The 24275-nt window shown below is 48.0% G+C and overlaps 1 protein-coding gene across 1 annotated transcript in view; it reads left to right on the forward strand.

Annotated features, from left to right (window-relative positions):
• Positions 1–24275, forward strand: part of c5 (complement component 5) — a 167211-nt gene that overhangs the window by 30074 nt on the left and 112862 nt on the right. The window contains exons 3-5 of the mRNA XM_070862594.1: positions 251–413; positions 11091–11161; positions 11489–11580. Coding sequence (XP_070718695.1) covers positions 251–413; positions 11091–11161; positions 11489–11580 — 326 coding nt within the window. The remainder of the gene's footprint in view (positions 1–250; positions 414–11090; positions 11162–11488; positions 11581–24275) is intronic.

The raw sequence follows: 24275 nt of genomic DNA on the forward strand, positions 1-24275 counted from the left end.
ACTTGTGAACCACGTGTGCCCCTGCGATAGGTGGGCCTCTACCCGTGGGTTACCGGACAGGCCCAGCAGCACGAATCAACAAACCTCATGTAAATTCCTAGATTTTTTGCAGGTCGGAGGCATCCGCACGTGGGAAGCCACCAACCGCAATCGGTCCCTAAAGATTTGGATAATGGTTGTAATAATAATAATCGGTAGAAATAATTGTATACCTACAAAAATAAATCCTCTTTTTTTTTAAAAAAAACAGATCTCGCCAAAAGATTTACCTAGAAAGAAAGGTGAAAAACAATCTGTGTACTTAAGAGTACTTTCTCAAGATTTTACTAAAGAGGAAATAGTGCCAGTGTCTTACCACAATGGATTACTCTTCGTCCAGACTGACAAACCTGTTTACACTCCTGATCAGTCAGGTACCAGTCTTAATCTTAATTTTTCTTCTGCAAGATTCTCCCCTCAGCCAGACAAATTTTACATTATACAGGTAATCAAGGGATATGGAGATTGGGCAGGAAAGCGGATTTGAGATCGAAGATCAGCCATAATCTTATTGAATGGTGGAGCAGGCTCGAGGACCATATGGCCTGCTCCTAACGTTAGAAATCAGGGGTTCAAAATGTATAAAACTGACATGAAGAATGAAGAATGCTGCCTTTAAATCGTTGTTTTGAACTGGAGATGAAACGTCTCCTCAGGCTAGTATTAGATGCTTAGGAATGCTAATGTTTTGGTACCCTGCTGAGATGTTATAGCATTCTGCACTATGACAATCTTTATCTGTTGTTTTCAAGTTAAGACTTCAACTTTGTTTAAGACAATTTGTTATAGAAAGACTTAGGACTAGACTTTCCATCGGGTTCACCCAGCTACCATCCAGTTACCACCCATTTAACTGCTAAGATTTAGTTTAACACCCATATTTGATTAAAAATGGAAAATAACGCCCAATTATCGCCGCCGTAACTTTTGGCATGCAGTTAATGGCGAGAAATAGCTGAACCGTCCACCCATAATTTTTTTTAAAATTATGATGTCATCAGTAATGCACCACCCTGAAGACTGTTTATAATGGAAACTAAGGCCCAAATACCTCCCGGAATATCGGCGAGCGTTACTTTCGGCATCTCACCCATATACCGTCCAAATGATCGCTCGCCCAAAAAGACGCTCAAAAAAAGCTGCACTCATCTGACCTTAACCCAGCGGTATGGACACCATTTTGTAATTCGGAGGACTCTTCATAAAAGTCTGCTTCAAGTTCATGGGAGCTTTTAAGGTGGTTTTAAAATCTCTTGACTAACATCTAATCTTATTGTGGTGAATTTTGATTTTTTATTGAGTTTTTAGAGGACAATTTAATAATTTTCAATACAAAGAAATGGCAGACCAATTGAACAAGTACTTTGGTTCAGTATTCACTAAGGAGGACACAAACAACCTTCAGGATATAAAAGTGGTCAGAGGGTCGAGTAAGAAGGAGGAACTGAGGGAAATCTTTATTAGTCGGGAAATTGTGTTGGGGAAATTGATGGGATTGAAGGCCGATAAATCCCCAGGGCCTGATGGACTGCATCCCAGAGTACTTAAGGAGGTGGCCTTGGAAATAGCGGATGCATTGACAGTCATTTTCCAACATTCCATTGACTCTGGATCAGTTCCTATGGAGTGGAGGGTAGCCAATGTAACCCCACTTTTTAAAAAAGGAGGGAGAGAGAAAGCAGGGAATTATAGACCGGTCAGCCTGACCTCAGTAGTGGGTAAAATGATGGAATCAATTATTAAGGATGTCATAGCAGCGCATTTGGAAAATGGTGACATGATAGGTCCAAGTCAGCATGGATTTGTGAAAGGGAGATCATGCTTGACAAATCTTCTGGAATTTTTTGAGGATGTTTCCAATAAAGTGGACAAAGGAGTACCAGTTGATGTGGTATATTTGGACTTTCAGAAGGCTTTCGACAAGGTCCCACACAGGAGATTATTGTGCAAAGTTAAAGCACATGGGATTGGGGGTAGTGTGCTGACGTGGATTGAGAACTGGTTGTCAGACAGGAAGCAAAGAGTAGGAGTAAATGGGTACTTTTCGGAATGGCAGGCAGTGACTAGTGGGGTACCGCAGGGTTCTGTGCTGGGGCCCCAGCTGTTTACATTGTACATTAATGATTTAGACGAGGGGATTAAATGTAGTATCTCCAAATTTGCGGATGACACTAAGTTGGGTGGCAGTGTGAGCTGCGAGGAGGATGCTATGAGGCTACAGAGTGACTTGGATAGGTTAGGTGAGTGGGCAAATGCGTGGCAGATGAAGTATAATGTGGATAAATGTGAGGTTATCCACTTTGGTGGTAAAAACAGAGAGACAGACTATTATCTGAATGGTGACAGATTAGGAAAAGGGAAGGTGCAACGAGACCTGGGTGTCATGGTACATCAGTCATTGAAGGTTGGCATGCAGGTACAGCAGGCGGTTAAGAAAGCAAATGGCATGTTGGCCTTCATAGCGAGGGGATTTGAGTACAGGGGCAGGGAGGTGTTGCTACAGTTGTACAGGGCCTTGATGAGGCCACACCTGGAGTATTGTGTACAGTTTTGGTCTCCTAACTTGAGGAAGGACATTCTTGCTATTGAGGGAGTGCAGCGAAGATTCACCAGACTGATTCCCGGGATGGTGGGACTGACCTATCAAGAAAGACTGGATCAACTGGGCTTGTATTCACTGGAGTTCAGAAGAGTGAGAGGGGACCTCATAGAAGCGTTTAAAATTCTGACGGGTTTGGACAGGTTGGATGCAGGAAGAATGTTCCCAATGTTGGGGAAGTCCAGAACCAGGGGTCACAGTCTAAGGATAAGGGGTAAGCCATTTAGGACCGAGATAAGGAGAAACTTCTTCACCCAGAGAGTGGTGAACCTGTGGAATTCTCTACCACAGAAAGTAGTTGAGGCCAATTCACTAAATATATTCAAAAGGGAGTTAGATGAAGTCCTTACTACTCGGGGGATCAAGGGGTATGGCGTGAAAGCAGGAAGGGGGTACTGAAGTTTCATGTTCAGCCATGAACTCGTTGAATGGCGGTGCAGGCTGGAAGGGCTGAATGGCCTGCTCCTGCACCTATTTTCTATGTTTCTATGTTTCTATATAAATAGGGCATTTAGTAATAGTAATTTCTCAGCCAGTATTGATGACTACTCACATGCTGCAGACTAGCGATGGGAGAAGGTTCATTGAAGAGCATTATGTGCCCAATCAAAGAGGTGGCAGACTGTTGAGGAGGAGGAGACCTTACAGGGATAAGTGGTCATTCTTGGACTTGTCCAATAACATATTCCTTAGGAGGCTGCGCTTCAGTGGGATACGCCAGCTCATTAAGGGAGATCTGCAGCCTAACAGCACATCAGGATCGCACTGTCCGTTGAGGTCAAGGTTACTGCAACACTTTCCTTCTACGCATCGGGCTCCTTTCAGGCCTCAGCTGGCGACATTTGTGGTACCTCTCAGCACGCCACACATTGCTGCATTCGACAGGTGACTGAAGCCCTTTATGCACGTAGGATGGACTTTATAAGCTTCCCTATGGCCAGGGAGGCACAGACTGAGAGGCCTTTGGGTTTCTTGAGAATAGCAAACTTCCCCAAGGTGCAGTGAGCAGTAGACTGTACGCAGATTGCCCTGCAAGCATCTTTTCAGGATGCAGAGGTTTCGGAACCAAAAGGGATTCCACTCATTGAATGTGCAACTTGCTGTCGACCACAAGCAAATAATCATGGCAGTAAATGCAAATTTTCTGGGGAGGTACCATGATGCGCACATCTTGCATGAGAGCACTGTCTCAGACCTGTTTAAGAATCAGCCACAAGATCACGGATGGATGCTGGGGGATAAAGGATATGGCCTTGCTAGCTGGCTGATAACTCCCCTGTGTAAGACCCAGACAGAAGCCGAGAAGCGCTACAACGAAAGCCACATAGCTATATGCAATATCGTCAAAAAGACAATAGGAGTGCTTAAACAGCCCTTCAGATGCCTGAACCACTCAGGAGGCGACTTACAATACCACCCTGAGCAGGTCACTCAGTTCATTGTGGTGTGCTGCATGTTGAACAGGAGGGGACAAGAATTGCCAGATGGGGCTGCCGGTCCACCTCAGGAGAGAGGAGAGGCGAAGAGGACGAGGAGGGGGTGGACAAAGAGGACAATCAGCCTGGCATTGAAACCATGCCTCCACCCCACCCTAGACCGCAGAAAAAGCCCCATGGTAGTTATGCAGCTGCAAGACTGTTGCATCAGCAGCTCATAAATGATCGCTTTGCGTTACGTTGGTGACAGTTACAGTTACAGTTGTGTTACGTTAAGTTTCATCTTTGCCTTTCCTGGCCTGGCCTCGCCAGTGTTTGCAAACTTAACGTTGCTGCTATTGGGAGACACTGCACAACAATGTTAAGTTAAATTGAAAAAAATGAATGCATAGAAAATTTTTAAACAAATGTTTTTTACAACAAACATCCATGTACCTCCCACACCCACCCCAACAGTGAAAATTTTTAAAATGACAAATAACAACAATAATAAAAACAACAATATACTTTAAAAAATAATTATAAATATAACAAACACCCTGCCACCCACCCGTCCACAAATTTTTTAACAACAATAATAATAATCTCCACCCTCCCTACCTGCTGCCACGCCTCTCCTTTCCTTTACCCCACCTCTTCCCCTTGTACAATCTCCAAGCCGCCTTGTAGCTGGGCACCTCGAGCGCTGCTGTTGTGTGGAGCGTGACGGCAGATTCAAAGATGGGGCTGGAGATGGAGAGGATGTTAAAGAAACGTCCTCAGAGTCAGAAGCAAGAGCTTCCTCCTGACTCGCATGTGTCGGTGGCAATGGCGGTTCGGCACCTTGGGGTGCAGTGCCGTATTTCGGGACCACTGGTTGCCATCTGGCATCCATGGACTCAGCTATTCTCTCCATCACCGCTACCATCCGCGACATCGCCTGTGAGGCTATCGCGGTCAGAGCGGCAACGTGGCCAGTTAACCCGCCCATTGCCTGGAGGAGCTCTCGGCCTATGTCGACGTTTGTCCTGGACAGTTCCACCATGTCCATACTTACATCTGCTGGTCTCGGAGCAGTGCGACCTCACCGAACCAACCTCCGCAGGGTCGACACAGGCATGGAACCACTCGGGGTGCCCTGCTGCAAGGAGCTTAGCCCCGCTGCTTCCTCGGTGGATGAGGACGTGGCCATAGGAACGCACGATGACATCCCTGCAGGCTCCTCCTCCACCTCCGCACTATCCTCGGTGGATAGGAGCACCTGTAAAAGGACAGGAGAGACTCTTGCCTCCTTGCCTCCAGAGACAACTGGGGGAACCTGCAGAACTATGAGAACCTGAGGAGCCTGCGAAGGCTGACAAGCCTGGGACACCTGGAGAGCCTGTGAGGCCTGGTGACCTAGAAAACATAAATTAGGTAGTAGAAGAGAAGGGGATACTAGAGTCACATGAGAATGCTTACGCTACGCAGGCATATCTACGAGGAACAACAATACTGCTATAAATATAAATATCAATGACAGACGTCGCATATAATTATCATGATAGTACAGAATCTGCATACAATACAATGATATTTCATGATCCCACCATTAATTACATAACATTACATCAATCATATGTTGTACTGAAATGGCATTAAATTACTTTAAATCCACAATGGTTTGTACATTACTCACATGGCACAAGAACAGGTTCAGCACCACCAGGGGTGGCCGACCGATTGTGGACCCCCACTAAGGCCAACGCCCGGCCCTCAAGGTCCGTCAATTAGATTTGCCGGTCCTCCCCCAGTATGCCTCTGTTCCGCCCTATTCTTCGAAAGTTTCTTCTGCAAGGGTGACAAGAGCATGGCACAAGATCATTGCCTAGGTACTATAACAGATATGACAGATATCAGATTACTGACAGATATCAGATTATTATTACTATTACACAACACAGCACAACACATAGACAATCCCCAATTAGTCATCGCCCATGCTATTCATCATTAACGTTATCGTTATATACTAATACACTTGATATGCAATTGAATGCATGGTTATATCTATGGTCTGAGAATAACGTTAATAAGATTGAGGTTAGGAAACATCGCATGACACCAAGATTACCAGCCTAACTACAATCCAGTAGATCTACATTTGAATTAATCATTGCATCATTACAATTTATTTAATAAATGTAATAGTTTGCCGGAACCAACGAGGTCGTTCCAGCGCTTGCGGCACTGGTTAGGCTCTTTCACCTCATGCGTTGTCGAAGACACCTCTTTGGCGATCTCATACCAGATTCTTTGGTACACCCTGGGGGTTGGTTTCCCATGAACACCCCGGGTCAATTGGGCCCAACGATTTTCCACCTCAGCGACCAGGGCAGCATTGGCCTCCTCGGTAAAGCGCTTGGCGTGCCTTCGTCCGTCCATCTCCTCACCCACCTCCTCCACCTCTACATCATTCATTACTTCATCAATATTCTCCATTTCAAAAATAAGCCACTAATGCAATATTTCTAACAAATACTATCAAATGCTCCACACCTGCTTCTCAAATCAACTCCTCTCTCTCTCTGTCTGTCTCGCTGTCGCTTTCTGTTTCTCTTCTGCACACGTGCAGATGACCTCCCAAATCGCGGGAAAAGCCCGTTGCTATGGACGCCGGCCTTGCATGATGGAATAAATCGCTAACACCCATTTCGCATCGCTATGGCTAACGCCCAAATAAAAAAATAGAAACTAGCGGATTTTAAAATGGTCGATATTCTGGCGATCACAAAAAAAATATTATCACTAACGCCAGAAATATGGCCCATTTTTGGGTGATCTGGATAACAATGCAAAGTCTAGCCTTTAGAATGGATAGAAGTTGTGAGAGTTAAAGTGAACAAGTTGCTACATCGTAAAGGAGATAACGACTCTGAAACGAGCAGTTTTCTGGTTTGAGCTTCAGGATTGTACCCGAGAGAATAGGGACAAGAGAGATGGAATGATTTCCACAGGAAGAAACCCTGGGAAAGTATAAACAAGTTATGTGACCAAAATCTTTATGGAGGATTCTTGATTCAGAATCGAAACGGCATTGGATAGCAAGTTTTAGGGAAACCTCCATAGGTCAAAAGGTCTTGTCAATATTCCATGTCAGGCCCACCCCTAAAAAGAGAATAAAAATAGCTTCCTTGAGTTTGTCCTCGCAAACAGTGTGAAGCGAGAGCGAAACAGAAGTTGGACTGGTTGAATGCTCTTTGAGCGATCCCCATGCTTTACCGAAGGAAGTTCTTGCCAAAGAGAAGGAGGCTGCAGGTCAGAGAACAGCTCACATGCGGCAGCCATTTGTCCAATCGGATCGCTATCAACTATTTATCACAGTCGTATGTTTTTGCTGTATAACTAATGTGTTATATTCTGTCTTAAACTCTGATTAAACTTAATATACCCACCAGATTGGTTTACAGTCGATCCTGATTATTAAAGTAACCAGAGATAGCCTTAAACGTGGCTATTTCTAACACTAATCCTTACAGTTGAACCTCTCGCTTTGCTTAGTTATATTCATATTCAACAGTCAATTCCTGCCCATAAGATCTGGGAGGCAGTTTTTCGTTTTCGTTGCCTGGGCAATAGTCTACTGGGATGGATCGCGCACCCTTTATACAGCCTGCCTGATTTTCATTCTGTTGATTTCAGATGGATACAAGTGGGCTTCACCGGGAGGGTGGAGGCACAGTAGGGGGGCAGGTAGAGGCGAGGTGGGGGTTACAGGCCAGGGAAACAGTCTGACCCCTAGAGAAAAGGTGATGTGCAGGCGCTAGGTTTTCCAGCGGCATGAGGCAGGCAGGCGCCAGCGATGTGCCCGTAGTGGCACAGGCACCCAACATTAAGTGGGGTCAATGTAGAAGGGCACCGCTGGGTGCAATGCTAGTATAATCACCGGTCTTGTAGTCTTGAGGTCATGGGGCTAGAATTTCCACTTTTGAGCTTAGCGCCCAAAAATGGGCATTATTTCCGGCGTGGGCGTTAAAAAAGGGTTTTCAGATCGCCGGCTTCTCGCCCATTCACAAAACACCTAGTTTACATTTTTGAAAATGGGCGTTACCGCGAACGATATCAAATGGGCGGTCGCGTTAAATTTTTCTGACCTTCTGCCATAAAGTGTGGCCGCCCTTAGCAACGGCATGGCAACGCTCCATTCCCATGATTCTGGAGGTCAAGGGTCACCATGACATGCGCAGAAGAGGAGACAGAGAGAGAGGGAGCTCAGAGGGACTGAAAGCGTTATGTGGCTGTGGTGTGTGCTCGTTTGGCTGTTGTGGGAGGAACGACGGAGATTTACCAGCAGCAAAAAGCTCACTAAGCACCAAGAACATAGTTGGCACCGAGTTTTTGTCCAACAAATAAGATATAACATGGAAAGGCTGGAAAAGGCCCTGGAGCTGGTAGCCAGGAACACTGGTGGTAGAGGGCTCCCAGTGGTCCCGGAGCACTGCACCGCACCCCAAGGTGACGCACCCCCATTGCCAACCACACGAGAGCCAGCAGCAACATCTTGCATATAGCTCGGAGCACGCTCCCACCTCGGGACCGTTCTCTCCCGTACCCATCCAAGCAGCGCTTCGGCCGTGTCCCCCCCCTCCCCCGCAAAGAAGCATCACCTGAGGACCTCCTCGACCAGATGGCTTGGAGTCAGGAGGGGAAGGGGAAGAGGTCGAGGTGGGGAGGAGAAGCGCCGGGGGGGGGGGGGGGGCGGGGAGGGGAAGGGTTGGTGTTTACAGAAATACTGATGATTTCAGACAAATGTTCGGTTTAAATGTTTTTTATTTAACAAAACCTTGCAGCACAATGGCTCACGCTGGTGATTCCTTAACATCAAAGGGTATAATCACACTTAACTTCAATGAACTTAAACTTTAACTGTCACCAAGGTGATGCCCACCATTGATGTATGACCTGCACACCCAACGGTGTGTCAGCCTTGTAAATAACACCAACATTCTTTCAGGCAAAGCAATCATTGATGAGCTCCTGACGTAAGACCTTTGCAGCTATTATACCACCATGGGCCCTTTCATGGGTCTACAGGGGGGTGGGGGCACAGCTTCAGCATCAGCCTGATTGTCTGGCCCGATGTCAGCGTCTGCTTCCTCGTCCTCCTCTTCGTCTCTCTGGTGAGGTGAACTGTCAGGCTCATCAGGCAATTCTTGTCCCCTCCTGATAGCCAAGTTGTGCAGCATGGAGCACACCACCACGAATTGAGCTACCTGCTCAGGGTGGTATTGGAGGTCGCCTCCTGAGTGGTCCAGGCATCTGAAGAACTGCTTCAGCACTCCAATGGTTTTCTCAACGATATTGCGAGTTGCTCTGTGGCTCTCGTTGTATCGCCTCTCGGCCTCAATGTGGGTGTCATGCAGGGGGGGTCATCAGCCAGGTGACTTTGTCCCCAAACATCCAGCATTGACCTTGTGGCTCATTATTAAAAAAAGGCAGATACAGTGCTCTCACGCAGGATGTGCGCATCATGGATGCTGCCCGGAAATTGAGCATTCACAGCCAGTATAATTTGCTGGTGGTCAACAACCAGCTGGACATTCAGGGAGTGGAATCCCTTGCGGTTCCTGAAACCCTCAGCATCCTGAAAAGGTGCCCGCATCGTGATGTGCGTACAGTCTATTGCTCCATGCACCTTAGGGAAGTTTGCAATTCTAGAGAAACCTAGAGTCCTTTCACTCTGTGCCTCCCTGGTCATAGGGAAGCTGATCAAGTCCCTCCTGCGTGTGTACAGGGCTTCAGTGACCTGTCTAATGCAGCAATGTGTGGCATGCTGAGAAAGTCCACAAATGTCGCCAGCTGTGGCCTGAAAAGAACCCGAGGCATAGAACGACAGTGCCGCGGTGACTTTGACCTCGACAGACAGTGCAGTTCTGATGGTGCTGGCAGGCTGCAGATTTGCCCTTATCAGCTGGCATACCTCAGTGATAACCTCTTTGTGGAAGCGCAGTCTCCAAAGGCAAGTGGTGTCGGGCAAGTCGAGGTAAGAATGCTTCTCCTTGTACTTGAGGGGGGTGTAACGTCTGGTCCTCCTCATTTGTCTGTCACTTCATTCATTGGGCACATAATGCAGTGCAGCGTTCCTTCAGCAATGTCGAGTCTGCTGCATGTATTTGGTCACCAAGAGAGGGTGAGAAAGGACGGGCCCCATTGCAGCAGTTCTCTGTTTTCCACCGATTGCACACAAACAAGGAATGTCCCGACGAACACACCTCTTCAATGCCAATCGGTCACAGTGTGGTCAAGATGTTTTTAGAGATGTTCACATCAACTCCAACGACTTGCAGAGTACATCCGAACTCCGTCGAGGTTGACGCACAGCAGCTTTTTAAAGGACGCGACATATGATCTACAACATGGCGTCCATAACGCTGTGATTCATCCCAGTTAGTTCCACTTTTTGTGGACGGTTTTTTGAGCGAGCGATATTGTGGGCGAAGTGTGTGCGAGGTGGTGAAATTGACGATGGGCGATCTCCATGGTCGCTAGTTTGGGTGAATGTGCTCCTTACGACAAAAAAACAGTCGCCGGGCGATAATATTGAATCTCAGCGTTAATTCCATGCAGAAAGTAACCCTAGGCGATATTATGGGGGTTAAAAGCGCCCAACCTGTTGATTCCGCCCCAAAAAAGTGGGCGGGCAGTAATATTTATTCTTGGTGTTAAGCACATGGTAACGCTCGGCAATAAGTTTCCGAAAAATGCCCGCCAGTTTCCATTTTGTGCCAAAATGGGCGATATATGGGCATTATACGTCATTTCAATGGTAAACTGGGCGTTAAGTGGGCGTTAAGCAGGCAAAAAAAGTGGAGGTTCTAGCACATGGTTCCTACTCACTGCAGAGACCTTAGGATGAGCACAAGAAAGAGAGTGAAGAATCTTGGCAGTGGAACCAGAGAAGATTTCATACTATACAGCAATAGTTAAACTTGAACAGTGCAATCTCATTATATTCGTTTGTTTTTATTTTAATATTTTTCTGGTCTTTTTATCTGTAGTGAAATTTCGAATTTATTCTCTGAATGAAGATCTCAAACCCGCCAAAAGACCAGTTGCCGTTACTTTTAAGGTGAGTTCTTTAAATTTAGAGAATAGCTACAGAATTGGTGTTCAGTTAAATATTTATGATTGTAAAATTTGAATCTTATACCAAAATGTAACATAAGAGCAGCATATATCTGACATAAAAGTAAGTGTAAAGCTGCTAATTTGAAGCATCATTGCGGAAAGGGTGGCCTGGTGGGAAGAATGTTGCTGTACCAGGATATTTTGAAACTCTGCTTTACTTTATAAACACTTTATTATAAAGTTGCCTCTTATAAAGCATTTTATGGAAAATCATCTGAATCTTAAAGTAAAATGAAAATAAAACAATTGTGTTTGTTCTTTAAATAAGGATCCAGAAGGAGTAAAAGTGGACTATATTGAATACGAAGATGTCACTGGAATAGTCTCAGCACCTGACTTCAAGATTCCATCTAATCCCAAGTAAATTGCTAATGTTACCGCTGTTAAGCAAAATAGAGAAGATACAGTTTAAGTGTTATGTATTTAACCCTTTATAACCTGCATCACACCTGACCACCAGAGGGCCCACCTATTGGAGTCCCAAGGGATCCCAGCATCCCTTTAGAACACAGTATATAAGCAGGCCACCCACGAGGTACCTGCACTCTGGAATCGTAATAAAGGAGCGAAGGTCACACTTGCTCATTACACACAGTACTCAGTCTCACCATTTATTATGAGTGTAACAATTGGTGAAGAGGTAACGAACAACCGCGCAAAAATGCAAAGAACAGTCAGCATCCTGGAGAAGTTCTCAGAAGGGGACGATTGAGAGGCCTTCATGGAGAGACTCAACCAATGTGGCCAACGAGCTGGAAGGGGACGAGAACGCCACCAAATGAAGGGCGATCCTCCTAACTGTCTGTGGGGCAACAACCTATGGCCTCATGAAGAATCTCCTGGCCCTGGCAAAACCACAGAGAAATCCTACGAAGAATTGTGCATGCTGCTCCGGGAGCACCTAAATCCTAAGGAAAGCGTTTTGATGGCGAGATATCGGTTCTACACGTGTCAACGATCAGAGGGCCAGCAAGTGGCGAGCTATGTCACCGAACTAAGGCGCCTCGCAGGACATTGTGAATTTGAGGGATTCCTAGAACAAATGCTCAGAGACTTTTTTGTACTGGGCATCGGATATGAGACAATCCTTCGCAAACTGTTGACTGTAGAAACTCTGAATCTGAGCAAAGCCATAACAATAGCCCAGACATTTATGTACACCAGCGACAAAACCAAGCAGATTTCGCAGAACAAAGAAATTTCGGCCGTACCGTGCATAAAGTAATGTAGGTTTTGTAAAGTCCTGTCCCTGCAGTGCAGACTCACACGAGGCACATGCTGAAGTCAAGGTCACCTTTATTACACAGCTCTCGAATGCCTCACTTGCCTGAGACCTGTGCTTATATACCTGTCTGGGACAGGTATCCTGTGTCTCCTGCAAGTGCACCCCTGGTGGTAAGGTAAGCTTGTGGTTACAGGTCATCTCTAGTTAGTCATGTACAGCATGGTAAGATACAGTTATGTACAGTAGTGTGAGATACATGACATCACCCTCCCCCAAGGTCTTATTGTCTTTATAGTTCAGTCTCTCAGGTGGTCTACGTTCTCGCGTGGAGCGTCTTAGTTGTGGTTCAGTTGTTTGCCTTGGTGCCTGTTTTTCTTTCGGTGTGATTGCTGGGATCTCGCCTGGGCTGTCTGTTTCGTTCAGTATGATTGTTGGTGTCTCGTCTGGGCTGTCTGTTGGGATTGCCCTTTCCTCAGGTTGTTCCCTCTGTCTGTCCACCAGGTGTGGTGTGAGTTCCACATTGTAGTCTGCTTCTGGTTCAGCAGTGTTGTTGGTAAATCTGCTTTTGACTTGGTCTACATGCCTCTGGCAGGTTTGGCCATTGTCCATTTGTACCACCAGTAGCCTGTTTCCTTCCTTGTCTGTTACTGTCCCTGCAAGCCATTTGGGACCCATGCCATAGTTTAGCACAAACACTTTATCCCCTGTCTCATTCCACCTCCCCCTCGAATTTCGGTCATGGTACTCAGTTAACTTATGGCGCTTTGCCTCAACGATTTCATGCATGTCTGGGAGGATTAATGAGAGCATTGTCTTTAAGGTCCATTTCATCAATAGTTGCGCAGGGGTATCTCTAGTCAATGAATGCGAACGAGATCTGTATGCCAGCAGCAGTCGCGACAGGTGGCCCTGTAGCGTGGGACCTTGGATTTTGAGCATGCCTTGTTTAATGATCTGTACTGCTCGCTCCGCCTGGCCGTTGGAGGCCGGCTTGAACAGTGCCGTCCTACCATGATTTATGCCGTGGTCACTCATAAAATCTTGGAATTCTGCGCTGGTGAAGCACGGACCATTATCACTGACCAATATGTCAGGAATTCCGTGCATTGCGAACATGGTTCCAAGGCTCTCCACAGTGGTGGAGGTGGTGCTCGAGTTTAAAATGGTGCATTCGATCCACTTTGAAAATGCATCGACGACTACGAGGAACATTTTGCCCATGAATGGGCCCGCATTATCTACATGCACCCGCGACCATGGTTTGGTGGGCCAGGGCCAAGGGCTCAGGGGGGGCATTACTGAGTTGGGCACAAATGGTGCACCGTCGGACGCAGAGCTCCAAGTCCACGTCAATGCCAGGCCACCAGACGTGGGATCTGGCTATGGCCTTCATGAGAACGATCCCCGGGTGCTCGCAGTGGAGCTCCCTGACAAATGCCTCTCTGCCTCGCAGAGGCATAACTACTCGGTTGCCCCACATCAGGCAGTCTGCTTGTAGTGACAGCTCATGCATGCGCCTATGGAAAGGTTTGATCTCCTCGGGACAGGCATCGCGATCCTCTGCCCAGTCACCAGGCCCAGACTGACATATCAAGAAAGACTGGATCAACTGGGCTTGTATTCACTGGAGTTCAGAAGAATGAGAGGGGATCTCATAGAAACATTTAAAATTCTGATGGGTTTAGACAGGTTAGATGCAGTAAGAATGTTCCCAATGTTGAGGAAGTCCAGAACCAGGGGTCACAGTCTAAGGATAAGGGGTAAGCCATTTAGAACGAGACGAGGAGAAACTTCTTCACCCAGAGAGTGGTGAACCTGTGGAATTCTCTACCACAGAAAGTTGTTGAGGCCAATTCACTAAATATATTCAAAAAGGAGTTAGATGTAGTTCTTACTACTAGGGGGATCAAGGGGTATGGCGAGAAAGCAGGAATGGGGTACTGAAGTTGCATGTTCAGCCATCAACTCATTGAATGGCAGTGCAGGCTCGAAGGGCCGAATGGCCTACTCCTGCACCTATTTTCTATGTTTCTATGTTTCTAAGACACTAGGGATAATGTGGGGTCGCTGGTCGTCCAGGCTCTGATTTGGCGAGCCGTCATGGGCGAACCTGTGGACTCAAAGGCATTGATCGCCATGACTATCTCACAGTCCTGTTCATCAGACCCTTCCGTGGTCGCCAGGGATAGCCTGCTAAGCGTGTCGGCACAGTTGTCTGTGCATGGTCTGTGTCTTATGGTGTAATCGTAAGAGGCCAGCATGAGTGCCCACCGTTCAATGCGCGCCGAGGCGTTGACGTTTATTGCCTTGCTCTCGGATAGTAGGGACGTGAGGGGCTTGTGGTCGGTTTCTAACGCGAACTTGGCCCCGAAAAGGTATTGGTGCATCTTTTTGACACCGTACACGCACGCAAGCGCCTCTTTCTCCACCATTCCGTACCCGCGCTCCGCCCGTGAAAGTGACTTGGAGGCATAAGCTATGGGTTGTAATTTACCTGCACTATTGAGATGTTGTAAAACGCACCCGGCCCCGTACGCTGACGTATCACATGTAAGAACTAGCTTTTTATCTGGATCATAGAAAGCCAAAACACTGTTGGAACACAGAAGGTTGCGTGCCTTATTGAAGGCGCGTTCCTGGGAGAGGCTCCAGCAGTGTGCTTAAGTTCTGCATAAAGTTCCCAAAGTAAATGAGTAGCCCAAGAAAGGCGCGCAGTTCTGAGACATTCCGGGGCCTGGGTGCCAGGCGAATTGCTTCGGTTTTGGACTCAGTTAGGCGGATTCCATCAGCGGCAATCCTTCTATCCAAAAATTCAATCTCGGGCGCGAGAAACAGGCACTTGGATTTCTTAACTCTTAGGCCGACCCGATCCAACCGCGTTTGTACTTCCTCCAAATTGCGGAGATGGTAGTTGGTGTCCCTACCCGTGATAAGTATGTTGTCTTAAAATACAACCGTCCCCGGGATGGACTTGAGCAGACTCTCCATGTTGCGCTGGAATATAGCAGCTGCTGACCTGATGCCGAATGTGCATCGATTGTACATGAAAAGGCCTCGATGTGTGTCGATGGTGGTGAGTAGCTTGGATTCCTCGGTCAATTCTTGCGTCATATACGCCGATGGGGGATCTAGTTTTGAGAAGTTTTCCTCCAACCAATGTGGCAAATAAGTCCTCCGCTCTGGGCAGCGGGTTTTGATCCTGTAGGGAGACTCTGCTTATGGTAGATTTGTAATCCCCTCAGATTCGTACGGATCCATCAGGCTTCATGACTAGGACGATGGGACTTGCCCAGTTGCTAAATTCCACAGGTGAGATAATGCCTTCCCGCAGAAGCCTGTCCAGTTCATGTTCAATCTTTGCCCTCATCACATAGGGCACAGCTCTAGCCTTGTGATGGACCGGTCTAGCATCCTGTGTGATGTAGATTTTGACTTTAGCCCCTTTGAAGGTGCCCACACCTGGCTGAAAGAGATGTTGAAATCGACTTAGAATTGTTGAGCAGGAGGTCCGTTCCTGTGACGACATGGCGTGAACATCATCCCATTTCCAATTTAGTTTTGCCAGCCAGCTTCTCCCCAGCAGTGCTGGGAGATCTCCAGGGACAATCCACAGGGGAAGTCGGTTCACTGTCCCTTTGTGTGTGACTGAGAGCATGGCGCTGCCAAGGACTGGGATGATTTCTTTGGTATAGGTCCTTAGTTTGGTGTCGACTCTTGTGGGCTTTGGTCTGTCTCTTTTGTGCGGCCACAGCTGTTCAAATTGTTGAGCGCTCATGAGAGATTGACTCGCTCCCGTATCCAGCTCCATGTTGACAGGTATCCCGTTGAGTAGGACCCTCATCATTATTGGAGGCATCTTGTTGTAAGAGCAGTGGCCATTGATCATGTTGACCCGCTGTACCTCGGTGTCCCGGGTACTGTCCCCACCGTCCGCTTTCTGACCCTTCCGATTCGTATACCAGCCGAGCTGCCGTTTTTCTGCACATGCAGGCCAGATGCCCTGTATAGTCGCAGTTTCTGCAAACAGCATGCTGAAATCGACACCCCCTTGATGAGTGCCTTCCCCCACATCTCCAGCACAGACCAATTCCATTGTTTCCAAAGGATGAGCTGCATCTGGCTGATCTCTCTTGAGCTTCTCTCAGTCTGTAGTTGATTGCTCGCATTGTGGGTTGATGAGGTTGAATGGCCGTTCATGTGGCCCTTGATGGCTTCTGGCGCCACTGCCTGCTGTTGAGAGCCTGCTCTCCTGCCTTTGTCTGTGTGTGGGGGTAGCGGCTTGTTTCACGCTGTGAACCCCTTGTTCCGATGTTTCGTTAGTTGTCGTACCCGCAGTGTAGATCAACCTTGTTTCTTCTTCTCCTGCCAAGAATGTCTGTGCAACCAGTGCTGCTGCCTCTAGGGTCAAGTTCTTGGTCTCTATAAGCTTTCGGAATATGCCTGCGTGGCCTATTCCTTCAATAAAAAAGTCTCTCCGTACTTCTCTCCTTAGTTCATCGGAGAACTCACATAAGCTAGCCAGCCTCCGAAGTTCCGCCACGAAGTCGGGTATGATCTGGCCCACACAGCGTCTGTAGTTGTAGAACCTGTGTCTGGCCATGTGTAGGCTGCTCGCTGGCTTCAGGTGGTTTCTTACCAGTGTGCTCAACTCTTCAAACGACTTGCTTGCTGGTTTCTCGGGTGCCAGCAGGTCCTTCATTAAGGCGTATGTTTTCGAGCCACAGCTGGTCAAGAGATGGGCTCTTCTCTTGCCTGCCTTATCGTCGCCTAACCAGTCTTTGGTTACAAAGCTTTGCTGGAGTCTTTCTATAAAGTCCTCCCAATTATCTCCAGCATTGTATTTTTCATCTGAGCCTTTGGTCGCCATTCTGTGGATTCTGTAATCCCGTAACCCGTCGCCACTGTAAAGTCCTGTCCCTGCAGTACAGACTCACTCAGGACCTGCACCTTTATTACACAGCTCTCGAATGCCTCACTTGCCTGAGACCTGTGCTTATATATCTGTCTGGGACAGGTATTCAGTATCTCTTGCAAGTGCACCCCTGGTGGTAAGGTAAGCTTGTGGTTACAGGTCATCTCTAGTTACAGTCATGTATAGCATGGTAAGATACAGTTATGTACAGTAGTGTGAGATACATGACAGGTTTTGAGCAGAAATGTACATGGCAGAACATGTTGTGGCCCGACCTCAATTGACCCAGAGTCCGCCATCATCTGTTAATGCGAGGCAGTTAACACCCTGTTGGCGCTCTGGAGGTGATCATCGGCCCCATCAATGCCGCTTTAAGTACTATGCGTGCAATAGTTGCAGAACAATGGGACACCTCCAACGAATGTGCAGGCGAGCTGCAAACCACCACGTTGCAGAGGAAGATCGATCCTCACTTTGATTGCTTTCTTGATGCCATCAAACTTCTTCCTCACAACGTCCCATATTTAGAGATAGTGGACCAGACTGAATTGGAAACTCGTACTGAGGAGGCAGAAGTGTACAGGGTACACACGTTCACGACGAAATGTCCACCAATAATGTTGAAACTGAACGGCATTCCAGTATCTATGAAGCTGGACATGGGGGCAAGTCAGTCCATAATGAGTAAAAAGGCCTTTGACAGGCTGTGGGGAAAGAAGGCACACAGGCCCAAGCTCAGCCCCATTCACAGCAAACTAAGGACTTACACCAAAGAACTAATCCTTGTAATTGGCAGCGCAGAAGTCAAAGTCTCCTATGATGGAGCAGTACATGAGCTCCCTCTATGGATTGTGCCAGGGGATGGCCCCACGTTGTTTGGCAGAAGCTGGCTGGGGAAAATCCGCTGGAACTGGGACGACATCCGAGCACTTTCGTCCGTCGACGACACCTCATGCACCCAGGTTCTAAGCAAGTTCCCATCGTTATTCGAGCCAGGCATTGGAAGCTTCTTGGGGGTGAAAGTGCAGATCCATTTGGTTCCCGGTATGCCACCCATCCACCACAAGGCTAGGGCGGTACCGTACACAATGCGTGAAAAAGTGGAAATCGAGCTGGACAGGCTGCAACGCGAAGGCATCATTACGCCGGTGAAGTTCAATGACTGGGCCAGTCCGATTGTCCTGGTACTCAAGGAGGACGGTACGGTTAGAATTTGTGGGGACTATAAAGTAACGATTAACCGTTTTTCACTGCAGGACCAGTACCCACTACCCAAGGCAGACGACCTATTTGCGACCCTGGCTGGAGGGAAGCCATTCACCAAGCTGGACCTGACCTTGGCTTACATGACGCAGGAGCTAGAGGAGTACTCGAAAGGCCTCACCTGCATCAACAGGCACAAAGGTCTGTTTATCTACAACCAGTGTCTGTTCAGGATTCGGTCAGCCGCAGCGATCTTCCAGCCGAACATGCAGAGCCTGCTAAAGTCAGTTCCTTGCACAGTGGCCTTCTAAGACGACATATTGGTTCAAGGTCGGGACACCATGGAGCACTTGAAGAATCTGGAGGAGGTTCTTATTCGGTTGGATCGCGTGGGGCTCAGGTTGAAACGCTCGAAGTGTGTTTTCCTGGCACAGGGCATTGAATTCTTAGGAAGGAGAATCGCAGCAGACAGCATCAGACCCACCAACGCCAAGATGGAGGCTATCAAGAACGCGCCATGACCACAGAATGTGAGGGAGCTGTGGTCGTTCCTGGGACTCCTTGACTATTTTGGTAATTTCCTACTTGGGTTAAGCACCCTGCTAGAACCCCTACATGTGAGGGAGACGACTGGGTATGGGGGAATTCACAAGAGGCTGCCTTTAAGAAAGCCAGAAATTTATTGTGTTCTAACAAATTGCTTGTCCTATATAACCCATGTAAAGGATTAGTGTTAGCTTGCGATGCGTCGTCATACGGGGTCGGGTGTGTGTTACAACAGGCTAATGAATCGGGGATTTTGCAACCGATTGCGTATGCATCCAGGAGTCTGTCCAAGGCTGAAAGGGCCTGCAGCATGGTTGAAAAAGAGGCTCTGGCGTGCGTTTACGGGATAAAAAATATGCACCAGTATTTGTTTGGCCTCAAGTTCGAGCTTGAAACTGACCACAAGCCGCTCATATCGCTATTCTCGGAGAACAAAGGGATTAATACCATTGCCTCTGCCCGCATCCAAAGATGGGTTCTCACGCTATCGGCATACAACTATGTAATCCACCACAGACCGGGCACAGAGAACTGCGCAGATACTCTCAGTTGGCTACCATTGCCCACCACCGGGGTGGAAATGGCAGAGCCAGCTCATGGTCATGGAGGCATTTGAGAACGAGAAGTCCCCCGTTATGGCCTGCCAGATCAGGACCCGGGCCAGCCAGGACCCTTTGCTGTCCTTGGTAAAAATACTGTATCCTCCATGGTCCAGTGTCCCAGTGCAGGAAACAATTAAGCCGTTTCACAGATGCAAAGACACAAGTCTTTTGTGGGGCAATTGCGTGGTCTTGCCCAAGAAAGGCAAAGACACATTTATTTGCGAACCGCACAACACCCACCCAGGCATCGTAATGATGAAAGCCATAGCCAGTTCTCACGTGTGGTGGCCTCGCATTGACTTAGATTTAGAGTCATGCATGCGCCAGTGCAACACTTGCTCTCAGTTGAGCAATGCACCCAGAGAGGCACCGCTAAGTTTGTGGTCATGGCCATCCCAACCGTAGTCGAGGATCCATGTAGACTATGCGGGCCCATTCCTAAGCAAAATGTTTTTGGTTGTCGTGGACGCTTACTCAAAATGGATTGAATGTGCAATAATGTCTGTAAGCACATCCACGGCCACCATTGAAAGCCTACGAGCCATGTTTGCCACGCACAGCTTGCCTGAAGGCCGAGACAGCGACAATGGGCTATGCTTCACCAGTGCTGAATTCAAGGAATTCATGACCCACAACGGGATCAAACGCCCCATTCAAGCCCGCATCCAATGGCCAGGCAGAACGGGCAGTTCAGACCATCAAGCAAAGCGTGAAACGTGTGTTGGAAGACTCCGTGCAGACCCGGTTATCCCGAGTGCTGATCAGCTACCGCACCAGACCCCACTCACTCACCGGGATTCCCCCAGCTGAGCTGCTCATGAAAAGGGCGCTTAAAACAAGGCTCTCTCTTGTCCACCCTGATCTCCATGATCACGTGGCATCAACAAAGTGTGTACCATGACTGCGCAAATTTGTCGCGCGATATTGAGATCAATGATCCTGTGTTTGTGCTCAATTATGGACATGGTTATGTATGGAGAAAGAGTCAGACTGAACACTGAGAGCTCAAAGTAAAGTGTGATCTTCGTCTTTTATTGCAGATCTCCAGAGTGCCTCTCCAAACTGTGAGGCCTCCTTAAATACCTGTGTTCCCAAGAGATTATGGGATCCCTTGGGACTCCAGGGGATGAGCCCTCCGGTGGCTGTACAGAGCAAATACAAGTTTACATAGAGAACAACACTCCCCCTCCCAAAGTCAATAGTGTAACTATTTACAATGTGAGTAGATCTGGGGCCCTTCTTGCCCTGATTGATTGTCTCGGTGTGAAAGCTGGTATTGTTGAATCATTTGTTGGGCCTTCACTGGGTTGCTGTGCAGCTGGCCTTGCTGGGCTGCCTGGAGTGTTGGGTCCTGCTGGGCTGCTGTAGATGATGGGTTCTGCTTCGTGGTCAACCGTGGTGCCGGTTGCCACTGTTGTGTATGTTGATCAAAAAAGGTAGGGTCCAAGGTGGGTTGCTCAGGATAGTCCGTGAATCTGAGTTTGATCTGGTCCAAGTGTTTCTGGTGAATGAGTCCATTTGAAAGTATGACCCGAAACACCCTGCTCCCCTCTTTGGCCATGACAGTGCCGGGAAGCCACTTGGGACCTTGTCCATAATTCAATACAAAAAGAGGATCATTGATTTCAATCTCATGTGACACATTTGCGCTATCATGGTATGTACTTTGTTGAAGCCACCTACTCTCTACCTGTTCATGTAGATCAGGGTAAACTAACGAGAGCCTTGTCTTAAGTGCTCTTTTCATGAGCAGTTCAGCAGGTGGGATCACAGTGAGTGGGGTCTCGTGCGGTAGCTAAGCAGGACTTGGGATAGGCGAGTCTGCAGTGAGCCCTCAGTCACCCTCTTCAAGCCTTGCTTGATGGTTTGCACTGCTCTCTCTGCCTGACCATTGGACGCTGGTTTAAACGGGACAGATGTGACATGTTTGATCCCGTTACGGGTCTTGAATTCTTTGAACTCAGCACTGGTAAAACAGGACATCGGGTAGGCTGTGTGTGGCAAACATGGCCTGCAGGCTTTCAGTGGCGGCAGCGGACGTGCTAGCCGACATTATCTCATATTCAATCCACTTGGAGTACGCATCTACAACCACAAGGAACATTTTACCCAAGAACGGGCCTGCATAGCGACATGTACCCTAGACCACGGTTTGGAGGGCCAAGACCATAAACTTAGCGGCGCCTCCCTGCGTACATTGCTTAACTGCGAGCATGTATTACATCTGTGAACGCAGGACTCTAAGTCCGCATCGATACCGGGCCACCACAAATGGGATCTGGCTATCGCTTTCATCATTACGATGCCTGGGTGGGTACTGTGGAGATCATTGATGAAGGTGTCTCTGCCGTTCTTGGGAACCACTACATGATTGCCCCACAGAAGGCAGTATGCCTGTATAGACATTTCATCTTTGCGCCGCTGGAACAGCTTTATCTCTTCCTGCATTTCCACTGGGACATTGGACCAGCTCCAGTGAAGCACACAGCTTTTGACTAGGGATATTAAGGGGCCCTGGCTCGTCCAGGTTTTGATCTGCCTGGCAGTGACGGGTGATTGCTCACTCTCAAATGCTTCCGTAACCATGGCTAAATCTGCGGGCTGCGCCATTTCCACCCCGTGGTGGGCAATGGCAGCCTACTGAGAGCATCGGCACAGTTTTCTTTCCCTGGCCTGTGGCGGACGGCGTAGTTGTATGCGGACAACGTAAGTGCCCATCTCTGGATGTGGGCCGATGCGTTGGTATTTATCCCTTTACTCTCGGAAAACAGGGATATGAGTGGCTTATGGTCAGTTTCCAATTCGAATTTTAGACCAAATAGGTATTGATGCATTTTCTTTACCCCATAGACACACGCTAATGCTTCTTTCTCAATCATGCTGTAGGCTCTCTCAACCTTAGACAGACTCCTGGATACATAAGCAACCGGTTGCAGTTTCCCGAAATCATTAGCTTGTTGCATTACACACCTGACGCCATATGACGACGCATCACATGCTAATACCAAACACTTACATGGATCATACAATACAAGCAATTTGTTTTAGCATAACAATTTTCTCACTTTTACAAAGGCATTTTCTTGGCTTTTGCCCCAAACCCATTCACTCCCTTTTCGTAGTAAGACATGCAGTGGTTCTAACAGTGTGCTGAGACCCAGTAAGAAGTTACCAAAGTAGTTCAGAAGTCCCAGAAACGACCACAGCTCCGTCACGTTCTGTGAACTCGGTGCGTTTTCGATTGCCTCCGTCTTTGCGTTGGTGGGCCTGATGCCATCCGCCGCAGTCCTCCTTCCCAAGAACTCCATTTAATTCGCCATGAAAACACACTTCGAGCATTTTAACCTGAGCCCCACGCGGTTGAGTCGACTAAGAACCTCCTCCAGGTTTTGCAGAGGCTCGGCTGTGTTCCAACCTGTGACCAAGATGTCGTCCTGGAAGACCACGGCGTGCGGGACCGACTTCAGTAAGCTTTCCATGTTTCTCTGGAATATTGCCGCCACTGATCGAATTCCAAACGGGCATCTGTTATAAATAAAAAGACCTTTGTGCGTGTTGATGTAAGTGAGGCCCTTCGATGATTCCTCCAATTCCTGTGTCATGTAGGCTGAGGTCAGATCCAGCTTCGTGAACATCTTTCCTCCCGCCAGCGTTGCAAAGAGGTCATCGGTCTTTGGTAGTGGGTATTGGTCCTGCAGGGAGAAATGATTGATAGTTACTTTGTAATCACCACAGATTCTGACGGTGCCATCTCCTTTGAGGACAGGAACGATTGGGCTGGCCCACTCGTTGAACTCGATTGGTGAAATGATGCCCTCTCGTTGCAGCCGGTCGAGCTCGATCTCTACCCTTCCTCTCATCATGTACGGTACTGCTCTCGCCTTGTGATGGATGGGTCGCGGCCCCAAAATTAGGTGGATCTTCACTTTTGCTCGTTGGAATTTCCCAATGCCTGGTTTGAACAGTGAAGGGAACTTGTTTAAGACCTGGGCACACGAAGTGTCGTCAGCGGGCGATGCCGCTTGGATGTCGTCCCAGTTCCAGCGTATCTTTCCCAGCCAGTTCCTGCCGAGCAGCGTGGGACCATCGCCCGGTACCACCCAGAGTGGCAACTTGTGCACCGCTCCATCATATGAGACCTTTACGGTAACACTGCCCATTATGGGAATCAGTTATTTCGTGTAATTCTTAGTTTCATACAAATTGGAGTTAAGACCGGTCTTGAGGCCTTGTTGCATCACAGTCTTTCGAAAGTTTTTTTGCCCATGATGGACAGGCTCGCGCCCGTGTCCAGTTCCATTGACATCGGGAGTCCATTTAGTTCAACATTCAGCATTATCGGGGGACAATTCGTGGTGAATGTGTGCACCCCATGTACCTCTGCCTCGTCGGTCTGAGGCTCTGGTTCGTCGTGATCCTCCGTGGATCTGTCCTCCTTTGCAACATGGGGTTTGCAAGTTTAACAGGATTAGCAGCTCGCCTGCACATACGTTGGAGGTGTCCCATTGTTTCACAGCCCTTGCAAACATACCCTTTGAATTGGCATGAATGGAAACAATGATCACCT

This window comes from Pristiophorus japonicus, chromosome 20 (assembly GCF_044704955.1).
Source record: "Pristiophorus japonicus isolate sPriJap1 chromosome 20, sPriJap1.hap1, whole genome shotgun sequence".
Lineage (NCBI taxonomy): Eukaryota > Metazoa > Chordata > Chondrichthyes > Pristiophoridae > Pristiophorus > Pristiophorus japonicus.